Genomic DNA, 26678 nt, shown 5'->3' on the forward strand with positions numbered 1-26678 from the left:
ACAAAGGTGTGAAGTCCTAGACTTACAGCAAACCACAGTTTCCCCCAGGTCTTTGAGGATTGTTTAGATTTCTAGGAATTATTCAAGAAATGATCATTTGGGGAGGTGTTTTTACTTTTCTTCAATGTCAGCCACGCTTCTCTGTACATCAGATGTACAAAACTTAAATTCTCACGTTTCTCTATCACACTCTGTTATAAAAAATATCACCAAGCCCATCTCTGAAAAATTCAGTCAGACCGGATTTTGTTCAATCAGCATTTTTCTCCAATTTGACTTTTAAAAATAGAAAACATTAGTGAAGAAAAAAAATGAGAGAGATCAAAAAAGTAATAGGTCATGATTTTAAATTAGTTGAAAAAAATCCTAGCATCAGTATTTCCTGGATTGAATGGACGCAGGCACTTCAAATCTTAGAATGTCATATTCGGAGGAAGTTCAAAACATTTTATTTTTCTTTGTTCATGGTTGGTTTCAGGAATTTAGAATGACTTTTCCTCATTGGACAAATTAGAGCTTATTTTATCTACTTTTACCATTTCTCCATGGATATCCTTTGTACTAAAAGTTTCAATAACAGATCTTGCACTCTGTGAGCTGGGGCTGATGCAATATTCCTGCTTCTCTAATAAGACACAGGTCCTCAGGAGTGGCATGTGACCCGCGCTTACCTCATTAACAAAATGACTTTTGTACCAAAAGAAAGATTTTTATACCTAAAAATAGAATCTTAAGACACATTGTAAAAATTATCAGATCTGACATTGGGTTTTATTACGCTTTGCGTTATTCATGAGGGACAAAGAAGATCATGCTCAAGAATGAAAAAGAAAACACTTAAGTGGGTCTGGGCAGTTTTAACAGCATGAGTGAAATACAACACCAAACAGGATGTCTCCATTCCCTTTGAACTTGAGGCATCCCATGGACCTAAGCTACTGAATTCTCTGGTTAGTTATGTGGTGCCAGACATTCAGTGGCACTTACTTCAGGAAGATAAGTTTCTACCCTGTACTTTTATAGGTAATCGTGAATGAATCCTGTCTGACCAAATTGAGTGCTTTAACAAAGTGACCGTAAAATTGTAGAAAATAATACATGTTTTTCTTGAGTCTTAAAGTAATTTGTCTCTTTTCTATTTTTTAATCATTGAATGCCAATAAATCATCAAATCAACAGGCAGAAACATTTCCACATTTGTGTCTCACAAGGTATTGTAAACATTGGTTTGTCCATTTATTTTGGAAATAAGATTCTAATGGCAAATAAAATTTAAATTTAAGCATCAACTAATTATATGTCATTGAATTTTTCTTTTATTATAAATAACACTTACAATTCCCTGCACATTAGGGAATCTTGCTTTTTGCCTTTTGTATTAGTGAAACCTCTACCTGCTCCTTTTTAAGGTCTCATGATTATAAAAATTAATGTTTGGTTTCTATATGGTGGGACAGTCAAAGAGTACAGAAGCCAGACCTAGCACACTGTCATTCTTCCTGTTTGGAATTATATTCATGTAAAAAGTGGCTAGACATAATTAAATAATATCTTACCATTGTATTTGAAGGCTTGTATTGTATTTAATGTCCCTAAAGAGAAAACTCTGGGAAATTGGGTAGAACAAGAAGCTTCAGCCCCAGATCAAAAGTAAACTCCAACTATCAAGTCTTACAAAAGTCAGAAAATTTTATCTGCTGGATGCAGTGGCACACGTGTGTTAATTCCAGCGGCTCGGAGGCTGAGACAGGAGGATTGGAAGTTCAAAGCCAGCCTCAGCAACTTAGCAGGCACTAAGCAACTCAGTGAGACTCTGTCTCTAAATAAAATACAAAATAAGGCTGGGGGTGTGGCTCAGTGGTTGAGTTCCCCTGAGTTCAATTCTCAGTTACCCCCCCCCCCCGTATAAAAAAAAAAAAAAAAAAAAGAAAGACCTATCTGATGCAAAGGGGAATGTGCTGCACTGTTTTCTTTTTTATTTCAAAATTTAAGCATCAACCAGTTGTACCTCATCAAAAATGTTTTCTTTCACAAAGACATAAAACTTTTTCTGAGGGGGTCTAGGGTTGTGGCTCAGTGGTAGAGTGCTTGCCTAGCATGTGCGAGGCCCTGGGTTCAATTCTCTGCATCACATACAAATAAATAAAATAAAGGTATTGTGTCCAACTACAACTAAAAAATAAATATAAAAAAAACTTACTGAGACGAGATCTACAAGGACCAAATAAAAACTTAAAATGTCTCCCTTCCTGCTAATTTTTTTTCTATTTTAAAATCATGACCTATAACTTTCTTGAACTCCCCAAAACTCTTTTTTTTTTTTTTTACTAACATTTTCTATTTTTTAAAGTCAAATTGGAGAAAAATGCTGACTGAACAAATTGTGGTCTGACTGAATTTTTCAGAGATGGGCTTAGTGATTTTTTTTATAACAAGAGTGTGATAGAGAAACGTGAGATTTTAAGTTTTATGTAGCTGACATACCGAGAAATGCGGCTACCACTGAAGAAAAGTGAAAAAAAAAATTGGTCCTTAAAGGTGGGAATTACAGACTCGTGCTTTCTCTATTACCCTGGTCTCTTTCCTCAGGAGTAATTAGAACCTTTCCATAATACCAGTTGTTGTACACTCCCTTCTCATCATTACCTCCTGTCACAACTTCAGTGATTCTGGGCTCTGCAATCCAGTGACCTTACCAACTTTTCCTTTCTTGTGTCTCCTTCATTATTCTCTTCTCCCTTTTTAAAATTCATACAGCCTCAGGTAACCATGTCTTTGCCTCTTTCACTCTAATTCAACCTGGGCTGTATCCATTCTGCCTTGTGGGCACCCGGACCTTTGCTGAATGTGGTGGGTGAAAATTACATTGTTATGTTCCTGGTCTCACTTTAAAGTGGTGTTCATGAAACTCGCCTTGACCCTTACAGTTCTTCCAAGCCATTTTCTTCTAGTAGATTTCCTTTCCCACTCTCCCGGATAATTACGTTATATCTTCAATGTTCAAACCTCAAACTCTCTTTCTCATTCTAATTCTCAAGATCTGATTCTTATTTCACAGAGGAGACAGTCCATCAGAAGGACACTTCAGGTACCCCCATCACTGTATCCACCTGTTCACAGCATCTGGACCACCTGCTCTGCCTTTCCCGTGGTCACTGTGGATGCATAATCACATACCTAAGGCCAGATCTTCTATCTGTGCACTAGACTTCATTCCCTTCTCAAATTCAAGAGCATTTCTACAGCAGTCCTCTTCTTTCTCTGTAGCAGCATCAATTTTCCTTTTATACTATGTCACTACCAGCATTACGTAAATGTGCTGCTATTTTATCAATATTATTTTTAACTATACATTCAACCCCTTGTCATTCCCCACCCACTATTCCCTTTAGAGCAAAATTCCCCAATGAGCAATCCATTTGTACAGATTACAGTCCCTTTCCTACAACTCCCTCTTCTCATCAGGCTTTTTCACTCACCAAACCCATTATTGTCCAGGTCAGCAGTGACCTCCATGTTACTACATGGAATGGTCAGTTCTTATCTTAGTTGTCCATCAAGGACATCTGATGGAACTCCTCTTTGAACTGCTCACTTTAGTTGGGTTGCAGCACAGCACCTTCTGCTAGTGGAAATCAGCCACCCTACATCTGTTCCCTCCTCCACATGGCTCTAATGTCCTAATGTTGGGATGTCGCAAGCCTCAATCTTCACATTTCTTCTTGACCTACGCTTGTCCCCTAGGTCATCTCATATGGGCTTATGGTTTTAAATACAGTGTTGAGAACAACTACATTTATATTTTTAGCTCTGACTTTTGTCCTGAACACAAAGCACATATATCCAGTTGCCTTCTCAACAGCTCCACTTGGATGTCTGGGGAACTATTCTAATCTAACGTGTGCAAAGCTGAACACAAATTGTCAATTTAAACCTATCTCCACACCTTTTCCCATTTTAGTTAGCAGCTATTTCTTCCTACAGTTATCTTTTCCTCCATTCCTGTCTCCAGCCTCTCCCACTACACAGATCCCATCCATTAACCAGTCCAGCTCAGCCACCTTTAAAATAAACCAGAATATAACTACTTCTCACCACTCCTCTCACCTTTGTCTTCATCACTCCACCTCATACTTGTTTCCCAGCTTCGTCCTTGAGCACCCACGTTTGGTTCTGCCTCAGGGTCTTGGCCCTGGCCTTTTCCTGTGCCCACAAGGCTCTAACATTTCCACATCTCTTCCTTCATCACCTCAAATCTTGATGCAAACATCATTTATGAGCGAAGCCATCACTGAGTACCCTTGTTAAAACTGCAAATCTCACTTCTTTCAGCAAACCTAATCCTATCCTTGCCTTAATTTTATTGATAAAAGACCAATTCCAAGTATACTGTTTATTTATTTTTTGGTATTGGGTATTGAATTCAGGGGCACTTAACCACTGAGCCATATCCCTCACCCTTTTTTATTTTGAGACAGGGTCTCACTATGTGGCTTAAGGCCTCGTTAAGTTGCCAAGGTTGACTTTGAACTCATGATCCTCCTGATTCAGCATCCTAAGCTGCTAATATTACAGGCATGTGCCACCATGCCTGGCCTGTTTATTTATTTAATTTAGGCTTTGACCACTAGACAATGCTCTCCAAAATAACTTCCTGTGATGATGCAAATGTTCAATATCTATATTGTCCAATGTGGCAGTTACCAGCTATGAGTGGATATTGAGCATTTGAAATATATAGTTTAATTAGTTTAACTTGAAACCTAAATATCCATATGCAGCCAATGGGGAGGTATCCTGTTAGAGAGCATAGTTTAAATACAAGCTGCGTGACAAGAGTGGTTTTGGACTGATGTCACTCCAGCACCTGCAATATCAAGCACACAGCAGGTGTCCAATGCATATCTGTGAATGAAATGAATCACTTTCTTTTCTTTCTGGTTTCATTTCCCTGGTTGAACTTTGCCTCAGCCCATGGTATTTGGTTTGTGAAAGAAACAAAGGTTACATTTCAGCTCCCACCCCTCCTCAGTCCATTGTGCAAAGCAGAAACTACACTGACCCTGAGTAGGTAACTTTATTTTGCAGATAATCACCTAGTTGTTAGAATCTGCAGGTTTCTCTCTGCTCTCTACCACCACTGTCACCAGCAACATGAAAAGACAGACAAGGATATGGGGTGAGAGGCTCAGACATGGACTTGTTTTTCTATCTCTCTGCTGTCAATGCCTTAACAATAAAGGTACTTAGGGGTCCATGATTTTTGTTTGTTTTGATCCTTTCCCCACTTGAAACCCTGCATAGACTCTCTAGACCTAGCTTCAGAAACAAAGGCCAGATATGAGAAGCAGCAAGTAATAGCCTGGGAGGGAGAAAAAAATTACATTTATCTAAGATAAACTTAAGCTCTTTAAACTCAACAGTAATTATCCTTAGAAAAGAAACCTCATCTCTCCACCAAGAAATAAATTTCATCAATCTTACATGGGGCACATTTAACAACAATCTGAAAGACACAAAATCAGACACACCTTCCTGATAATTGTGAATTTATTTGTGTGTAATCAATCTCCCTTTCCTACTTTGTTCTGCCCCTTGTTATCCTTTCATGAAACATCATGAGAGAACAGGCAAACACAGACCCAGGTTTACCTCTTTCCATCTTTGTAGGACTGAGTTCAAGTTCTTCAGGGTAGATTGATGCTGTCCATATACAAAATGTTTTTCAAGGACAGAAGGAAAAATTGTGGAAACAGAAGAAAAGAAGAGAGATTGCTTCTCCTTGTTTTCAAGGTTGGTTTCTAATGTAAACATAAATAGAAAAATGCATTTCACCAGGCCTAAAGTCAGATGTCTTGTGAATCCAGGTCTAGCTCTTCTATAACTTGACTGTTTCTTATCCTTTTTATGCTTTACTTTTCTCATATTTAAAATGGAGGTTCTACTAATATTGCTTATTTTACAGTGCTATTATAGAGATTAGATGGCAAATGTAACGTGCTTACTGTAGATTAAAATCATTTATTAAAAGTAGCTCTCTCTGCCCTAGATAGAGAATTTTAGGTCATTTTGCATTAGTGGGTCTCAATATTACATTTTCTAGATGAAGACTGGAGATACTACTTTTTAAACAAAGAATGTTTGATTGAGGACTAGTCTACATTTTTTAGCTGGTGTTTTTTTTCTAATAAAACACTCTCATGCTCATCATTTCCCCTTATTTCTTTCCACTTTTTTTTTAAGAGAGAGAGAGAGAGAGAGGAGAGAGAGAGAGAGAGAGAGAGAGAGAGAGAGAGAGAGAGAGAGAGAGAATTTTTTAATATTTATTTTTTAGTTTTCGGTGGACACAACATCTTTGTTTGTATGTGGTGATGATGATTGAACCCGGGCCGCACGCATGCCAAGCGAGCGCGCTACCGCTTGAGCCACATCCCCAGGCCCTTTCCACTTTTCTTGATGGTCACATGGGAGTAAAAGGAGTAAGTAGACCTAGGAGAATTAGAGGTGGAAATAGTAGTTTTAGTTGCAAATAAGAATTTACTTATTCTGCTTTTCAAGTTTTTTCTTCATCTGCATGGGAGGCATCAAATAGATCAGCTGGAAACTCTCTACCTACCCTCAGAGGGCATGATCCATTCTCCCACAGATCTTTCAGGCTCAGGGCAAGGGTATCTCTGTCCTAGGAGAAGGATGACTGTAGCTGACCTTGGATAAATAGAGAGGCTAGTGAAGGAGTTTTCAACTTCCAGGTGATAAAACTTTTAAATATTTGGTGATCCACTCTACCGGGATTGAGAGTTGATTGCAATTGCCTTTCCTCTTGCTAAATACCTGAACCCTTTGGAGGCAGTCACACTAGGAGCTAAGACCCCAGGCACACTGGAAAGAATAAGCAGCCAGACTACCAACATCCTTAGGCTGTGACTTTGGCCTGGTACTTGCTAGCTATTAAGTTTGGTACTCAATGATTTACTCTTCAAGTGCCTGCAGTAGTGTCCTTTCCTAATTGCTGATCTCATTTTGCACCCTAGTGCCAAATGGTCCCCTGGAGACTACTGAGTAAAACAACAGGAAAAGTTCCAATAACCATCACAGATCCTTAATAAAATGCAGCTTTTAAAGTAGACGACCTTCCTGGAACCATCCCAAGAAGCTCAACACTCCTATTTTCTTTAGGCACTTCGTGTGCCTGTCAGTTACTGAAATTAGCTCCATTTAATAAATGATTCCCTCCGTTGGCTACTTGAGCAATAAAATGGTTTTAGGGACTCTTATGTGTGCCTTATTTAGATAATTACCCTAAAACAGGAAGGAAATATTTTGCCTAAGGACAGTGCTATGGGGAGAAATTTTTGACTAAAAATAGCAACATTTGAGAAAACTGTTTATGGTAGATCTAGAAAACTGCAAATAAATGAAGAGAACAGGCAACCCATTTGAATCTGAGATAAGAGTCTAAATGAGACTGTTGGATTTTATATAGCCCACAAATATGTGCTATGAAATCCTGATCAGAGAGATTCGCCAAAATAGCCTATGTGATTTGAGTTACATATGGGTGGCCAAATAAATCCTGAGAACATTACCTGGGCCTAATTGTCAGCCTCTCTGGGATCACCTTTGTCTTTTCATGACCTCTTCCACTCGATCTTCTGTCTTTTTGTTTTTTTATCTTCATTTAGTTTATACCATGGTACTTACTACAAGATAAATTTCTATACTATGGTTCAAAAATAACTTTTTATGACTTAACATAGTACATTTTCTCACTGTATATTTTACATATTTTCTTTTTCAAAAAGGTAATATAACACAACAGATATGGTAAAATCCCAGTCACACATAGGAATGTTTCCTCAGATTTATTCTTTGTTTTTATCTTGAGCAACGTGAAGACTCTCGCTTTTTCTATATGGAAACCTTTGAGATGTCTACAGAAATGCTCCCTAAATGAACTTTAATATGTAGTAGATATCATTAGTCTGTGTATATCAGCCACTATGCTTAGCTGGCTAGACTGACTCCCTGTTATAAAGAGGTCTGAGAGGTTCACTCCATTGGCAGACAAGATCTCCCAAACTCTTGACTCAGGTATTGCAGCTTTGGTTAACTGTCCGTTATTATTTTAGTTGTCATCTGTAAGTCAACTTGAAGCATTTAAAACTCAGAGGGCTGCATGATCTAGATCTGTTTAGCTTCCATGTGTAAGAGCGTTAGGCTGTGTATGCATCTGACTTGTTGTAATCCAGAGATGTTGAAGCTCATGAACATGTTAAGATTATCTAATACAGCCTAACATTTGTTAAGTGTTTGCTCTTTTTAAATGGGCCATGTTGTTTAGTTGCTAGAAATCTATGCAATAGATAGTTTTATTTTCATATGAGGATATTAAGTTTCCTTAAAAGGTAAAGTAAGTTTCCCAAGGTTACACTATTAGAAAACTTTTATAACCAAGTCCTACAAAGTCATTCTAGGTATCTTATCCTTTGTAGAATGTCACAGAGTTTGCTTTTTGGAATCACTGCTTAAACCACATGGCAGACTGGTTATGATTTATTTTTCTCTTTTCATAACAGTATACATGGTACGACAAGAATGCTTATTATGAAAATAACTTGAATATATACCCATGCACAAAATTTTCAAGTAAAAGAAGAATGAAAACTTAACTTTATAGGACTTATTTGATTATTTGATTTTTTTAGAATAGCAATCATTCAAAAAATGAATTCAATAAATTTGGTGTCTGGACTATGGGTGAGATGATGGTTTGGCTCCTGGGAATACATGGTAGTCAAAGGCATACTATAGCTTTAAGCAGCATAGTTTTAGCAAACAGATTAGGGAAGGGGGTGGAGGATAACAAGGTGGGTGCACTGGTCAGGAAAAGTGACTTCTGAGCTGAGAAGATAGTCAGGTAACACTGAAGGAGGGAGGGTTTCAGAGAGAAGACAGAGGATCTTCCTGTGCAAAGACTCTGAAATGATCCTGGTCTGTTTGAAGAGATGGAAAGACTTGCAAAGCTGAAGCACAGTGAACAAAGGAAGGGCGAAGAATAGCATGATGTGGAGACTGAAGAAAGGATATGTGTGTTAAGGTATGCATACTGGACTGTAGCTACAAAAAAGGCAAAGATGGTCATCTGTCACAGATGGCCAGTAAAACAATAATACAGTAAAACAATTTCTGCAATAAATATTTTCTCCAGTAGACAGACATTTTATCATGGTAGAGAAAAGAGAAAAACAACAAGGAATAAAGGCCTTATTTATAGATTGTATTAGTATATATGAAAAAAACACAAGTCGTTCCTTGAAAAAGGTTAAATATCACAAAGCATGTACTAATCAAAGCAGAGATTTCCAAGTTCATAACTTCAAGTTCATAACTCTAGGTATTTCTGTTTCTCTTCCTTTATTAAATAAACACCTATTTTACCAGGTGACTCCCTTATATTAAAAAAAAAGTTCCATGCTTTAAAAATCTGAAGAAGCCAGGCATGGTGGTGCACACCTGTAATCCCAGCTACTTGGTGAAGGATCACAAATTTGAAGGCAGCCTGGGCAACTTAGTAAGACCATGTCCCTAAGTCAGAAAAATAAAACACAAATCTTGAGAGAGAATAGAAGAGAAATAAAAGCTTGTAATCCAACTCAAATCCATACATTTTCTCACAGGATGAGATGGTACTAAGATCAGAGATTGGGGTGAAGGTGGGAGGTTGGATGACAATGCTTCTTTAAATGCACCCCTCTCTCCTTCAGTGTTACTTGACTATCTTCTCAGCTCAGATTTTGCCTTCTCAAGTCACCTTTCCTGATGAGTGGGCCCACTCCCTAGTCATTCTCCATTCCCTTCCTTAATCTGTTTGCTAAAACTATGCTACTTACAGCTACAGTGTGCCTTTGACTACCATGTATCCCCAGGGGCCAAACCATCTCACCCACTGTCCAGACTCCAAATTTACAGAATTCATTTACTGAATAATTATTATCCTTAAAAAATCAAATGACCTAATTTAAGATGTATTTATGTTCTACAAAGTTAATGTATTCTTTTTTCTTTTACTTGAAAATTTGGTGGATGATTGTTTAAGATATTTTCAGGATGACTAGGAGTTGTTTTGCTGTGGCTCAGCTTTTGAGCCACATCTTCAGTAAGATAATATCTAGTCATTTTGTGACTGGGGTGTCACCATTCTAGTCACTTCCAAATGGTTTTTGTGCATTTCATTTAATTTTTAAGCATATTCGTTATTCAGTTAGTTTATGGGTAAGAAATTAGAACAAAAATTTGTGAGGATCAATCACATTTGGTAGAGTAGACATGGATCACAGGTAACTCAGAACACATAGCTTTGATTTTTCAGTAAAATTTGTGAGTCCATAGCATTCTGATCAACCTTGTGCTGCTCTGTAACCTTGTAGTTCTCTTTCTTCTGTGTTGAAGAGCTCATCTTCCTGTTGTCTAGGTTCCTGAAGCAGCTTCTTGAATTGAATAAACATCAGTGAGGTGTTTTGTTTTTTTCCTTCACATTGATGATATCAATTTTGATGTCATTGTGATGACAAGTTTCTGGTGTGTTCTACCTGGAAGTACTCAGTTGAGGAAAAGAGATCCAGGCACAGTAGTAAGCTACTGCTTAGCTACGTCAGGAAAACCACTGTCTTGCCTCTGTGGCACGCAGAGTGGCTGACCAGGAAGGTGCCAGGGGCCATGCTAGCTCCCAGTCTCCCCACATGCTGCAGACAGACAGATTTTTTTGTTATGACTCAACTGCTTTTGAGGTACATTTTCAGTAAGACAATATCTAGGCATTTTTTTTTTTTTTTTTGACCCAGGGACTGCCATTCTAGTCACTATCAAACAATTTTGTGACAGTAGCAAGAATCTTTTCTTTTTTCAATTTTGGATTTAGTATCTGAGTACTTCTACTGTACATGACCTTTCTGAGATATGGTGCTGATCAAGAGTATCTGCCAATTCCTCCGAGGAAGACAGGCTTTCCGCTGCAGGGAGGTGTCCCTTTCTTGGCCTCACTTGCCTTGACATTCTTCTTTCTAACTTTGTCCCTGGCAATGGTCTTGTTGGCTTCATCAGTCTTTTCAGTATTTGCCTTTTCTTTTCCACCATCTTGCAAGATGGGAAAGAACAAAGTCTTGTATTTTTAGAATAACTTGGAAGAAAAAATTATACATTTCTGTCATGTCACACTTCATGTTGTATATTGAAAATGTGTCCAATTTTGAGATCAACAGAAAGTTCATTTCTACAGAGTTCTGTCTACCAAGGGATCAAGCAAAGTTTATGATACTCATAACCAATAAGAATTGACTAGGAGGGCCACGAGAAACTGGAAAACTTATGGAGGTGAGTCTTGGTCTGAAACTACCTGTGGGAAATATTGGGCAGAGGAGGCTGAATACCTAGCACTCTCGAGAATCATAAGAACTGATCTATGAGAATGGCTGCATTTCCTGGTGACTTGCCTGTGGCACTGAGCCCCAGTGTCACATGAGATAAACCTGGAGGGTCTGTTGGAAAAGAGCTAGGGAGAGGAAGAGTTACGTGGAAATCCAGCCATCTTCCTATGAAAACCAATTAAATATTTAAAATGTTTAAAAATATCTAAAAATATACAAATATATTAATCATGTTGATATTTTACTATTAATTTTCATTCATAATTATAAAAGTATTTTGACATATGAATTCTGACCCTAGCTAATATGTATGAAAACAACAGAATCCCTAAATGCCATGTGCATCTTACCATTGATAGCTTATCCTTTGTAGAATGTCACATTTTGCAAAGCATTTTCGGAAGTCCATTACCTCATTTGATACTCATAAAGGCCCTATGTTTAGATGTAATTGGTATTATTTCTATTTAATAGGGAACATTAAGGCACAGAAGGGTGAGTTAGTTGTGTACCAATTAGACCCAAAACAATCAAATCAAAATCCTGTGTCCCTCCTTCCTCAAACTAGCCCAGTGGTTTTCAAAGTGTGGCCCTAGTCAAGAGTCTCAGCAACACCTGGGAACTTGGAAATGCAAATTGCAGGCTCCAGTCCAGACCTAAGAAATTAGAAGTTCTGGGAGTGGGCCCAGCACACCTAATTGGTCCTCCAGGCTACGCTGGTCCCTGCTAGTTTGAAACCACTATTCTAGTCCACAGTGACTCTGCAACCCACAAGAGTAGTGTAAGGAGAATTTCCTTTGGGAGCAAGGAACACATTCATTTCTCAAAATTTCCTTGATTACTTTATCAGTCATGCACATGTTGGTAGACAATTCATGGTCACACAGCTGTGGCCCTTTAGCTTACACTATTGGCACTATAATATTACTCCACAAATTGTTTGATTCTTTCTTCTTTTTTTGTTATTGGTTTGATTTATGAGATGAGTCAGAAACCATTTTCTTTTATAAAATCATAATAGTCAGAGCCTATGGTCATCATAGTTTAAGGCCAAGGGAAAACAATCTATGTGCTAAAATCAAACTAATAATATTTTTGTTGTTTGTGTTTTAACTAATTTATGCTTTCTTAAGTTTTTTTTTCAACTAAAAGAACTCTATAAAGAAAATATAAAATAGAATTCTGGGGTTGGGACTCAGGTAGAGCACTCACCTAGCATTCATGAGGCACTGGGTTCAATCCTCAGCATCACATTAAAAAATATAAAGATATTGTGTCTACCTATAACTAAAAAGTAAATATAAAAAATATAAAATGGAAATCAGAACTATAGATTTATTATGGCCTCTGGATTTTTAAAAACATCTCAAGGAATAAAATACTGTAGTTCATTGAATCTAAGATTCCATCAATTGGAGCACTAATTAATTGTGTGAGCATTATTTTATATACTGCTCATGAGTTAGGAAAACATGGCCAATCTAACAATGAAGTACCATCAAGCATAAGTGGCATCCAAATTTTTAGACATGTTAAAATATGAAAAAGTACATCTTAGAATTAATAAAATACATTCCACAATTCAATGTGCAGCTGCAGCTGCCATCATCCTCCAGGGCTAATTTTGCTTGTGTATTTTCTTTCCATAATCAATGTTTACCAGGTCTCTGTTATGACACAGAGTAATTTTTCTCTTCAAAGAAAAGCAGCACAAGCCTAGCCTAAGTATTGTTTTATCAGTAACTAAATACTGCAGATGGAAAATATTCTTCTACAATTTGGTTTCTGAGTTGTCATATGGTGTAAGAAAGCAGGTAATGGAGAGAGAAAATGGAGGAAAGATAATAGTAAAATATGGAGCACTCAGTCACTTGAATAGATCTTTGGGTTGTCACTTACAAATGAAATTATTCTAAAACCTAAGATAGGTTATGCTTTATATGCTGACATTTTTCTTTCTTAATTAGCTGTTTCTCTTTATGTTAGTAGTTAAATACATATAAGTGAACTATGTTGCATAAATTCATAAATGTTTTGCAGATCCACTCCCCGCTTTTTAGCATGAGCTATGTACTTGCTGGAGAATATAACTAATGACATACTGATGCATGGGAATTTTGAGCCAGAATCAGATCCTGACTGTCACATAGAATACTCCACCAAAAATAAGAAATACAGCCTCTCCAAACTGGTAATATGCTAGAAAAGCTCTGCTTGTATTTTGATTTGGAGAACTTAATTCAAATAAGAAAATCATTACCATGAAATTTTCTATATTTTCACAATTTAGAATAAACTTCTATAGTAATTAAAAACTCTACTCACTTATTTGGAATATTTTTAGTAACTCTAAACCCGGTGGAAAAGATATGAAGGTGAAGATCAAGAACAGGAGGTCAAACTGTGGTTCTGTTCTTCTTCAAGCTCTGTAACCTGAGCAAGGTACTTAATTTTTTTAAAAGTTAGAAATTTAATGACTATTAAAACCTCTTTAATATTTTCTGGGTAATACAGTAAAATAATAATAATAATAAAAATACATTCTTAGTATTACCTTGCTTAATCATAAAACTGAAATTAGATAATAGAGAAAATACTGTGCAAAGTGCCTAACATAAAGTAAAACCTCAAATATTTCTATTAGTTTTTATTATTCTATCATCAATAACAACACTAATGGGGTGAAATTAATGTTTTCTGATCAACCAAGAAAATAGTTTTCAAGAGGTTGCAGTCATTCTGAGGGCCTAGGTCCAAATTATGACATTGGAATTGTCCTCTTGATTTGTTTTTTTGGATAGTTTGTTATTAGTAAGTACATAGCACATTATTGACTTTTGTATGTCAATACTGTATACTCCAACTTTACTATATTCATTTATTGGTTCTAATAGTTTTTATTGAATTCTTTGGCATTTTCTATATATGACATCATGCCATCTGCTAATAGAGATAATTTGACTTCTTTCTTTCTGATTTAGATGCTTTTTATTTATTTTTTCTTATCTTATTTCTCTGGTTATAACTTCCAGAAGAGTTGGCATCCTTGTCATGCTCCTGATCTTAGAGGAAAACCTTCCCACTTTTCACCATTGAGTATGATATTAGATATATGTTTTTCATGGATGGTCTTAATTGCATTGAGGTACATTCCTTCTATACCTAGTTCCTTAGAAGTTTTAATCATGAAAAGATGCTGAATTTTGTTGAATGACTTTTCTGCATCTATTGAGGTGATCATATGATTTTTTCCTTTATTCTGTTAAAATGGTATATTTATTACACTTATCAATTCCCTATATTGAATTATCCTTGCATTCCATGAATAAATTTCACTTGATTACATAGTGAATGATCCTTTTAATGTGATATTGAATTAGGTTTGGTAGTGTTTTGTTAAGGATTTTTTTTCTGATTTAACTGTGTTAATCTATCATTCTTAAGCATGTTTATTTTATGTAGCTCACTTGTGAAAAATATGACTGGATAATTTATTCTATATCAGAATATTAAAAATGTTAAGCATAAAGCACACCTCCTTATGCCAAAACAAGATACAGAGTGTTTAGGAAGCAATGACTGAGGTATCCTCATTGTAAAATAATAAATCCTTTATTTTCTTTTAAAAAAACCTAACATTTATTCCAATGGCCCCTGGAATTACACAAAGTAGGCACACTTACAGGTATAGAAATATGAAATGAAGGCACTTCTATAACTAAATTGACTTTTAATTGAATGGACAATACAATTATATTTACCTAGAATTCTGTGTTGCTTCCTGGGATTTCTGGCCATCCTCCAAGTTTTGTTCAATTAAGAACCTAAAGTATCTTCCAACAATATTTGTGGCATATATTTTGTATTCAAATACACTATATAAATGCCCAGACTTTTATTGAATTCTAGAACTGCCAAAATTATATTGAAAATAAAATTAAAGCTATTAATTCATAATATTTAATCATTTATTCCTTGTGTAATAGGAATAATTGTCATCTCTCTACTCTTTATCCCATTTCTTTCTGATTAAGAAACTAATTTGATTACAAAGTTAGTGAGGGACAAAGTTGAGACTTGAACATAGATCTCTGACAACCAAATAAGCTCTTCTATACTCTAATTCTTCATGCCTACTTCAAGTTTAATATTTTAAGGATTCAATAATATCCCACTACCATGCTTCTCTGAGCAGGAATGAAATGAGTTTATCTCACCAATTAGAATGTAGCAGGTGTTAACAGCTGGACTAGACACTCTTAGATAAGGCCACTGTTATAAAGGCTAAATCATTACTTCCCCATTTAATCCTTATAGTCTTTTCCATATAATTTCTATTAAAGGAACATATTGAACAAGTCATATGTTAGGAACAATTTACAGAAACATGAGTGTGTGGTAATTAAAATAGTATAAGAGAGATGAATATGTGATCCAAAACAAACAACAAAAAAATAGAAGAGGAGAAGGAAAAGGAGGAAGAAAAGGAGGAGGAAGAGATGGGGGAGTAGCAATGATAAAAAAATAATAATAAAGAAATCCTAATTCATATAACATTAAACATAACAGGAGCATCTATATGTTAGCATTCTTCCTTTAAAATATGCTGTGTACCAGTCCTGGGGCTAATTTCCAAAAATACAGTGCAGATGTACAAAGAGGGTTTAATATGATGGTAGAATGCTTGGAATTATCAATGCTGCATGACATTCCCCAGTTTTCAACCCAACCTAAAAGCACAGAAACAGACAAGGCTTCAGGCTGACTCTTCATGAAGAGTTATCTATTAGGTGTATTCTAGACACTCTTTTCTCCACACTCATTTGCTGTGGTTTGATGCTGGCATTCTATTATGAGAAGATAAGACATCAATTCCCTAGTTACAGATCAATAGTAAAAAATACAACTGCCAAAGAGACATATCACATTAACTAAAATACATTTGCTTTAAAAAAGTATAATCATACAATAAATAAAATACAAAAGTAAATGTAATCAGGTTCTTTATAGATTTTAATAATGAGAAAATTAGAGATGTAGGACAGCCACTGGCAATTTAAAGTAGATATAGATTCACTGATGAGAAAAAGAGAAAAAAAATAAGTCAATGTCACAAAAATGCACTTTGTGTAAATGGACATAGCTCAATCAATATTCAACTGCTTGGACAAATTATACATGTAGATAGAAGGCAGTTGAGTTGCATACTGTATATATATATGCACACAGGATTAAGCCTATACATCATTGGCATAGACCAACATAGCCTTATATTTTGATAAAACTTGTGTCTTGGCATTCATTTGTAGACTGAATTAGCACCTAACTTTTTATAAACTTGTGTTTAGAACAGGTTAATCAGAGAATTTCTGTGTTTACCCCAGGATAACTCATAGCAAAGCCTGAATTCATTTAGCAATTATTCCTCAAAGAATGTTCTCTCCCTGTTTTTACAGACCTTCTTAGGAATAAAAGAATAGGAGGATTACCAAAAGGAGTAACTCTCTGTCAAGGAGAAGACAGTAATTCAAGACTCTAAGATATGCTATTTGATTTTTTTTCCTCCAACTAGTATTTCTCAAAAAAACTATGTATTCTCCAAGGGAAATGATTTATATTTCAGACTATAAGCTATTTACTAAAGGAACATATTTTATATAAAAGGAACCTATTTTTTATGAGACACTATCATAACATAAGGACTTTTGCATTATCCCAAAGACAGAAAAAGTTCTATCCACATGATAAAAGCAATTTGTACACAGGAATTGACTTCATATACCAAAGAAAGTAGAATGCATTTATGTGTTAAATGGAAGAAAAAAATATATCTTGTTATAAAATGAATTTGAACTACAATGGTAAAGTGTCCTTGGGTTCAATCTGCAATACTGGGGAGGGGGATAAAATAAAAATAAAAATTGCTGGGTGTGGTGTTGTACTCCTTTAATCCCAGTGAGACCAAGGGAGGAGGATGGTAAATTCAAATTCAGCCCCAGCAATTATCAAGACCCTGTCTCAAAAAAAAAAAAAAAAAAAAAAAAGGAAGTGCTAGGAAGTGATATTGACCTAATTATGTTGTCACATTTTGTACTATGTGCATGTATGAATATGTAACAATAAATCCCATCAGTATGTACAACTATAACATGCCAATAAAAATGTGAGAATAAATATTTTTTAAAAAATGATTTTGAACTAATGAACCTAGTCTGTTCTTGTTTGTTTAAATTGACAACACTAGAAAGCCAGTTGGGACTGCAATATGGTGAATCAATGTTATTGTTTGAACCTGGTACTGAGTTGTCATGGAATCTTGTTTTTTATTTTTAATTTATTTTTTAGTTGTAGTTGGACACAGTACTTTTTATTTTATTTATTTATTTATTTATTTATATATGGTGCTGAGGATCAAACCCAGTTCCTCAAACATGCTAGGTGAGTGCTCTATGGTTGAGCCACAACCCCAGCTTGGAATCTCCTCAAACTGTAACCTGAAGACAATTCTATCTGAACCAGCATATTTAAAATGATAAACTGATACCTGCAAGATAAGTCTGATACTGGGCTTAGGGCAAGAAATAAAGCTACTTATTCCTTGAAGGTTGGAACTTAAGCCTGGTTCTTAAACACAAGAGAGGAAGGATGAAAAACGCACTAGTCACAAATCCGTTGAATTTTAACCACGTCTATATTCAGGCTGGGACTTTTGACATAGACCTACCTTTCTGTTTTGGTTTTCTTTTTATTTATTTTTTAGATTGCTAACTAGATGCATAAAGTAAACAAAAAGTTCTGTTGTTTTACTTGCCCTCTCTTTTTCTTTTGGAGATATTAAAAAATTATTTTAAAAGATTGATTCAAGGTGCTAAAAAATAAGCCTTAAGTATGTCTGACATAATAACCTCAAAATAACTCTCTAACATTATTCAGTGTTCTACTAGGAACACAGATGAATGTGGCCAGAATCCAAAAAGTTTAAGAGAGGAATTTGCTTTTGTATCTTATACCTACTTTTTTATGTGAGTTTTTTTTTTTTAGCTCATTTCTAACTTCATTTTGGGACTCCCTGCAAATGGAGGTGATTTCTGGCTTGGAACAACAGGAGCCCAGTTTTAATTGCCTGTCCTGAAGTTTCAGACTAAAGTAAGAGCCTGGTGGTTAGGAAGCAAACAAAGAAAGCCAATGGTGAACCACTGGGGGATAACTGCAGAGCTGCCCATAAACCCCGGCTTCTACCCTGTTAGTGTGGCAGCCTCACTGGAAAATAGCGCCAGCAAACTAAAGCCTACAGGAGATGTTATATACAGCTGCCCAGCAGTGAGGCTCTGTTGTTAGTGTCTATCACAGGCCCTGATAGTAGAGATAAGGGTCTTGGGCATGAATTTGGCCACTGTAGAGTGTGCAGGCAAATTCTCTAACATGCATTTGATAAAATGATTTTGTCTTTAATGGAAAAATCTAGTAAATGCATCAAGCCATTTCATCTAACTACAAATTCAGGAAAAGCATTTTGGTTTTAACCCCGGCTATTTCAGATGATAAAAAAAAAAAATTAGTTTCCTTATCTATGAAACATGTGAATTGGTTTGGACTGCCTCTCCTATAATCTCTTTGGAGTCTAAGATCCTCTCTCCTTGTTGAGTATCGATGCCTTATCAATAGGCAAATATTCAACAAATGGGCAATTGTTACATCATCTAAAACCTGCATCTGTTTGCTTTTCTTTTCTTTTTTTAACTTTTTATTTGTTTATTTATTTATTTATCTTTTAATGTGGTGCTGAGGATCAAACCCAGTGCCTCACACATGCTAGGCAAGTGCTCTGCCACTGAGCCACAACCCTAGCCTATCTATTTGCTTTTCTTAAGAAACAGGTACCCAACAAAAAAAGTATATGGTTTCTGGAGTAGAAAAGATATTCAAGGGAAGAAATAGATATGAAGGGGTTAGAGGTGGGGGGAGAGGGTAAAGATTATATTCAGATTTACTCTGGGACAGAAAGCAATGAAGAGCTCTCCCCAAATGCATAACAATGCAAATGGATTGAAAAAAAGGTTTTATTGAATTCTTCTTGTTATTATTTGGCCTTTAAGTGTCTTCCAAGATTCCCACGTGGTAAATAAAGACTTAGTCCTTAGCTTGGTGCTATTGAGAAGTGGTGGAAACCTTACGAGCTAGGGACTAGTAGGAGATCCTTAGGTCAATAGAAGCATGCCCTTGAAAGGAACTGTAGCACTCTGTTTCTGTCTTCTCTCTTTTGCTAGCTGGCCATGAGGTGAACAGTTTTGCTTTGTCACACACTCCTCATCATGATGTACTGCCTCAGCAAAGACCCAAAAGCAACAGGTTAACCAACAATGAACTCTAACCTCCCACACTGTCAGCCAAAATAAACCTTTCTTCTGTAAGTTGATTATCTCAGGTATTTTGTTACAGTAATGGAAAGCTGATTAACACAATACTGAAACTAAAAGTGGTAGAGTGGTAGAACTCATATTTATTACATTCATAACAACAAAAAAAAACATGCTACTACTACTTTCTATTCTACCTTTCAAGATGACATTTGAGATTTGAACTAGATTTGGCAAAAAAAAAAAAAATGAGCAAACAAAAAGATTAATCCCTTCCAGCTAGTTTTCAGAAATGGACATGTTACAACTTCCCCCTTGGCAGGGAAAAAGTCCTGAAAGATTACCATTCCTCTCCCCTGAGAGAGATTTTTGGATCCAATGGCAAGGAGCACCTTTTATAGATTTCTTTCTTTGCTGTCCATGTGTTTTGTATTGTTTGGGTTTTTCTTAATTTGGGGTACTTTATTTATTTTTATTTTTTAAAATTTAAACTAAATTATTCACCAGTTTTAACCCAAGTGAGTTTTATCTTCAATTCAAAACTGACATCTACTTGAGTTGAATTCCATGAACAACAACAAAAAAGGATCATAAAGATAGATTTGACATAAGCAAACACCTCTTTATTCAATTTTAGCAAAATTATGCATTATTATTTTTTTTGTCTTTGTGGAGTTGCCTGTTTTAATATGTTTTCAATAGACAACAAGGCACCAAGAACTCTAAGTAAATAATAGATGTTAAAAATAGCTACTACCTAACAATGTTACTGGAATAATTAGAGTACAGAAAACTCTCTCACATGAGCAGCCAACTAAAAACAAAGGTTGGCATGATGCTGTTTCTTTGGTTCTTTTCAAATTAATACAGCACACTTGTTCCAAACTCATCTCTCCCACTTAAAACTATTTGGGTTGTTTTTGTTTTGTTTGATTTTCAGCTCTCCCTAAAATATACAATAGTGGTTCCTATTCTTTGTGCAATTTTACATTTTTTTCTTTTATAGATACCCATCCTGCCAGCATACATTTACATGCATGAACTATACATATACCTTACTTTCACACCCAGCGAAAGGAAATTTCTTTCTTAAAGAAAGCCTCATTTCTAGCCAAATTCCATTGAATTGTGTTATTTAAATGTAATATAACACGAAAATTCATTTCTTGGTTTGGTGTCTGGTTACTACAGAACACAGACAAAAAGTTCAGCTTTGCAACACAAGAGAACACTAGTAGAGACTCCGAGAAGTTTTCATAGACCACACAGAGCCTGTGAGCAAGGAGACTACACTTTTGCCTTTGAACCTGGAAGGGCATAACACTATTGAAAAATAGCTATCTCCACACCATGTACAAGGAAACAAAGACAAAGACTTCCATTCTTCTTGCAGAAAAAAACGCAGTAGCTTTTCCAGCATATTTTAAAACAGAAGCCCTATCACTTCTGTCTTTAAATGAAAAATGGGACTCCTGAAAGGTATAAAGGTCCTGACATGTCCCACCAAGTTCACTAAAGAAACCATTTAACTTTGTTTTCCTTAAAGGCCAATTTTCACCGAGACATGAATCTGACAGAGCAATAAACACCATTTGAATCATTTTGGTCCAGTAAATCACCAAAATTTACTGGACTTGTGTGAAACATATTGTCTTTCCAAAATCCTGAAAGATGTTATGATAGCATAGCATTTCATAAAGTCCTGAATGAGAGACTTACACTTTGCTGTCACCTTGTACCCCCCCAGAGGAGGGGTGTGGCCTTCTAATGCATCAAATCCAGCGGAGACCAGGACCATGTCTGGATCAAACTCTTTGGCCACAGGCATCAGGACAGTCCTGCACAGTAAAAAGGCAATAGTCACACATGGGAAATGCACATATTTTTAAAATTGTTTCAGTGAAAACAACTTGGCACAACTTTCAGAACTACCCGGGAATAAAGAAAATGGTTAAAGAAAACACCATTCGAATGAATCAAAAACACATCATTTCCTTAATACTGCATCACTATTATTTTTGCATTCCAATTTAGCCTTTTCTCTTTCATCTTTTTTCTCAGAATTGACACACACCCGCATTCTGCAGGTACATTCTAAAACCCATCATATTACATGCACATCTGTAGCTGTTTTATCCTACTGCCTATTAAAAAAAAAAAAAAGCCTTCTTCTTCCAAGGGAGTGACTAATGTTTTACAGAGGAAAATCGAAGCTTTAGCAAAAACCTAGCTTGCTCTAGTTAGTGGGAACTTGGTGTAAATTTGAACTATAAATTTCTTTTGGGAAAAAGTTTGCTTTCCTGACTTTTTTTTTAAAGAAATATTTTAAAATATTTGTCATGGTAGGGGGTGACTCTCACAAAGGAAAAACACAAAATTCCTTAATAGAATCCAGACTATAATGTTAAGTGAGTCCAAGGTCAGACACACCAGGAATGTGGCAGCTCATCCATGACAGCAGCCCCTGCTGGCCCCACTCAGACACGTCAGCACTTACCTCTCCAACCTTCTCAGAGCCCCCAACACTCTCTCATCAGCGTCAGTTTTGAGGGAGAATGATGAGTGGATGCCACAGGACTTGATAAATTTTTTTTTTTTAAAAGTCACCCACGCCTGAGACCAGCATACCAACGTACAAATTCAAAGACTTTAATAAAATGGGAGCAAATGCACACTATCATGGTTTTAAAAGGAATATGCTCTCTATGGTGTGTTTCTGAAAAATATCTAAGACAAATATTAAAGTGGTTTTTCTTGAGCAGTGGAATAATTCTTTTAATTTTTGTGTTTGTAAATTTCCCAGATTTTCTACAATGATCATATATTAATTTTACATTTAAAAATAAATTTCATGTCATAAGTGAGAAGTTGTTAAACTTAGAAAATGAAAACTGATGTCAATAAACTTTATCTAGAGATGTAAATTAATTAAATATTTTAATAACTTTACCGTGATCGTGCAAATTTTATCCTTCAAGCTTATAAATGTACATGTTAGATGATTTCCATGGTATTCCTTCCAATAATTGGAAGACCACATAAAACTGAATAGCCCATCAGTGAAACTTGTAAAACCTTAATGTTATTTACTATATACAATTAAATTCATTATTTTTTTCAATAAAATTAAGAATTTCTACTATAGCTCTATTGTTTGAAGAGATATATTGGATCCTTTCCCTCGCCAATAACATCAGCTCTTATATTGTAAAAAGTGTCACATATAACTAATTCACTATTTGTCATATGAACAAAATAGCCATGTGTTGTTGAGATACTGGAGCAAGTTTTTTCAATGAAGCAAGAAAGTTTTATCAAAACTCTACTTAGTTTTATTAACCCTAGGTACTTCCTTGGAGAACAAATACTTTTATTTTTGTCTTAAGCAAATAACACCTTTGTTGGATCATTCCTGCATTCACACACATAAGGGTTTTACAATTTCACACAGGTTTTCAAAATGTTCCATCTCACAGGACTAATCCTATACATCTGAAATCACTCAAGAAAATGACAGAAATTTTTGAAAAAAAAATGACAGAAATTTTTGAAAAAAAAACACATTATCTTATAGACTCCTTTCACCTAAAATAATACATGCCTACTATTATAGTTTGTTGAGTAGTAGTATGTTGAATGAATTAGTTGTGCATGATTAGATCAGAGCAGTGTGATATTATACTCAAAACCATGCTGTTAATTATGTACTAACCTATATGGCAACAGATGTTCATAGATGGTGATGTTGGTGAAGGTTTATTCGTTCATTTTAACAAACACATATTAAGTACCTATTATGTTCCAAACATTGTTTTGGCTTAACGATGTGCTCAATTTTGAACTGAATCTTATTATATTTTCCTATTGCTGACATTAAACTCTTTCTTGGCAGCCCCCCCCCCAATAAACTGATAAAATGAAGACACCTCAGATCTCTTCATTTTTGTAATGATTTTACAAATGTACATGGACCTGTTTGCATTCTTCTATTTATGACACTCTGGGTTGACGTTTATTCAAATAATCTAGGGTATTTATCTGTTAACGGTTTGAATATCTTTTCCAAAATTCATGTTGAAATTTGGTGACTATTGTAAGAGTATTGGCAAGGGCTCTAAGAAATTAATTATTAGGGATTAATGAATTCATGCCAGCATTATGGGCCTGGACTCTGACAAAAGGATGTTCTCCTGTTCTGTTTTGTTTTTTCCGTCTTTTCCCAGTTGCCTTTTCACCATGTTAGGACAGCATGGAGGCCCTGGCCAGACACTGGCACCAAAGTCTTGAACTTCCTAACCTCCAGGAGCATCAGTCAAATAATTTTCTGTTTAATATCAGTGACCTAGTTTCAGATACTCTGTTACAGCAACACAAAATGAACGAAGAGAATGTCGGAAGGACTAAAACACTTGTACTGGAGCATCTAGTGGGAAGAATAGAAAATTTTTCTTAGAACAAACCCTCGAATTCATTTATTTAACGTTTACTCTGAAGGACTGCATTTTCTGGCTGAAGATGGCTAACAAAACATATGTTTGCTACTTATCTTCCCCAATATCCTACTAAAAAGGAATATAAGGATACACTTATGAACTCATGGCTTTCACTATATATCAATTAAATAGACATAGAAATAACTTTAAATGTATGCATATGTATAGATTTTCTAATAACAATGACACACCTGTAACAAGAAACATACATACTTTTCAGATTTTGTTTTCTAATTTTAATCTCCAATAAAAGTATCCAGGGATCCTTGAAGTGGTTGATTCCAGGACTGCACTCATAGAAAACAGAAGGAGACTCTAAGGCATCTTGTCATGACATGGTTAAGGAAATGCTCAAAAAGGAAAGAGGGGATGTCAACAGAACTTATGAACCAATGCAAAAGAGCTCTCAATGGCCAAAGCTAGAAAAATGTTAAGAAAAAGTTAAAAATTATACTATGGATCATATTCATAAAATCAAGTAAGTATTCATGTGTCCATAGTATGATAAATAAATCACGGAGTGAAAAGAGAGAGAAACAGTAAGAAAATAACTCTTCCTTACAGAAAAATATCAACAAACAACTCTGGAATAATGGGGAAAACAGAAACATCACTATTTGAACAAGACAGAAATATTTGATGGAGGCAAGACTTATGGATGGATAGTAAAATTACTAGGCAAAAGTTTGAGGAGAAACATTGTATTTCTATACTACCAAAATATCTATCCAAAGATATCACACTGGAAAAAAAATTTGATACTTTACAATAAAGAAGACTTGCAGGCATTACCTTAATTAAGTGAGCAAGGTTAACATTTCCAGAGATATGGCCCTTTGGGTCCATACTCCATGATAAGATGTGTGAAGAAAGGCAGATTGATTCTGTGGTATTCCTGCTACAAATATATAACCTCAATTCTAATGATGGTGAAACATCAGAAAAAACTTAACAAGGTCATTTAACAAAACACTAATAGTATTCTTCAAGAATCATGGCCACAAAACAAAAACAAAAACAAAAAGCAAAAAAAACAAAAAACAAAACTAAGGAATATTTAGACTACTACCAAAGGTTGGAAGACCAAGGAAGTCTGACATCTAAGCTTTATGTGAGGATTGAATTTGATTCAAACCCCAGAAAGACATTAGAGGAAAATTTACAGTCCTACATATAATTTGTAGTTTTAACTAACGACATTATACAAATATTAGTTTCTTAATTTTGATCAACTTATGATTTCTAATAGGTTATTAAGACAAAGAAAACACTACCATTTTGACAACTTTCCTATAATTCCAATGTTATCTACAAATAAAATGTTGACAAACATTAGATTTCTGAAAATATTTAAGAATAAGAGAGAATGAGGGAGATTTCAACAAACAGATTTTTAATAAATACCCAGAAGAGGGAAGTTGATGGGAGCATATTAAAAAAAAAAAAGAAGAAAAGAAAGCTACTGTCCTGCACATGATCTGCTCTCAGGGCCCACAGAACAGGTGAGATACACTCTACCTAGGCCTGGTGAAGGGAAAGAGAGACAGGGCTGAAAACAAACTAAAGAAATGACAGACAGTTAACAATACCAGGCTGGGTGCCATGGCCCAAGCCTATAATCCCAGTGACTCTGGAGGCTGAGGCAGGAGGGTTGCGAGTTCAAAGCCAGCCTTAGCAACTTAGCTAGGCACTAAGCAAATCTGTGAAACCCTGTCTCTAAATAAAATACAAAACAGGGCTGGGGATGTGACTCAGTGGTCAGGTGTCTCTGAGATCAATCCCTGGTATTCCCCCCCCTCAAAAAAAAAAAAGAAAGAAAGAAAAGAAAAGACTATCTCCCAATACCTTGATTACCTTTTTCTATGCCAGCAACCAGGGAGGACATTCAGATTCTCTTTCTTGAGGAAAAGGACTTGGTAATCAAAGCTAAGGCTTCTACTGTAGTTATCAGTGCCCCAAATATAGTCCTTCTTATTTGGTCATTTAAGGGAATTCAGAGGCCATTAAATACTTTTTACAGTGCTAATCCTAACTTGGGGTTTAGCAGAGGCAAAGGGACTTCAGCTCTAATACACTGTAAATCCACTGGATCATTTATGTGATCCCTGGGAAAGAAGACACCAGCTACTATTTCCTTAAACACCAATGGAAAACGAGGGATTTCTTGACGAAGAAGGAGATCCAGTGGTATGGGAGGGCGGATTAAAATGAACATTTAAATGACTAGGTAAAACAGAGATAAGTAAAGAAATAGAAATACTATTCTCAGAGAAACACAAGAAAATCTTTTAGTTTCAAAACAAAGACATGCTGATCAATCAAAGAACTATGGAAATAAAGACAAATGACAATCACATCTATTAACAAAATAATAGACGTTCTGCAAAGTAAAATTCTCAGAAGTT

At 35.6% G+C, this 26678-nt stretch overlaps 1 protein-coding gene across 7 annotated transcripts in view; it reads right to left on the reverse strand.

Moving 5' to 3' along the window:
* The window catches only part of HDAC9 (histone deacetylase 9), an 890491-nt gene that overhangs the window by 105877 nt on the left and 757936 nt on the right, over positions 1 to 26678 (reverse strand). For all 7 annotated transcript variants that reach the window (XM_081283850.1, XM_081283851.1, XM_081283848.1 and 4 more), the window contains one exon: positions 21500 to 21618. In XM_081283850.1, the coding sequence (XP_081139976.1) occupies positions 21500 to 21618 (119 nt within the window). The remainder of the gene's footprint in view (positions 1 to 21499; positions 21619 to 26678) is intronic.

The sequence above is a fragment of the Spermophilus citellus genome, assembly GCF_964194105.1.
Source record: "Spermophilus citellus genome assembly, chromosome: 3".
NCBI classification, from domain to species: Eukaryota; Metazoa; Chordata; class Mammalia; order Rodentia; family Sciuridae; genus Spermophilus; species Spermophilus citellus.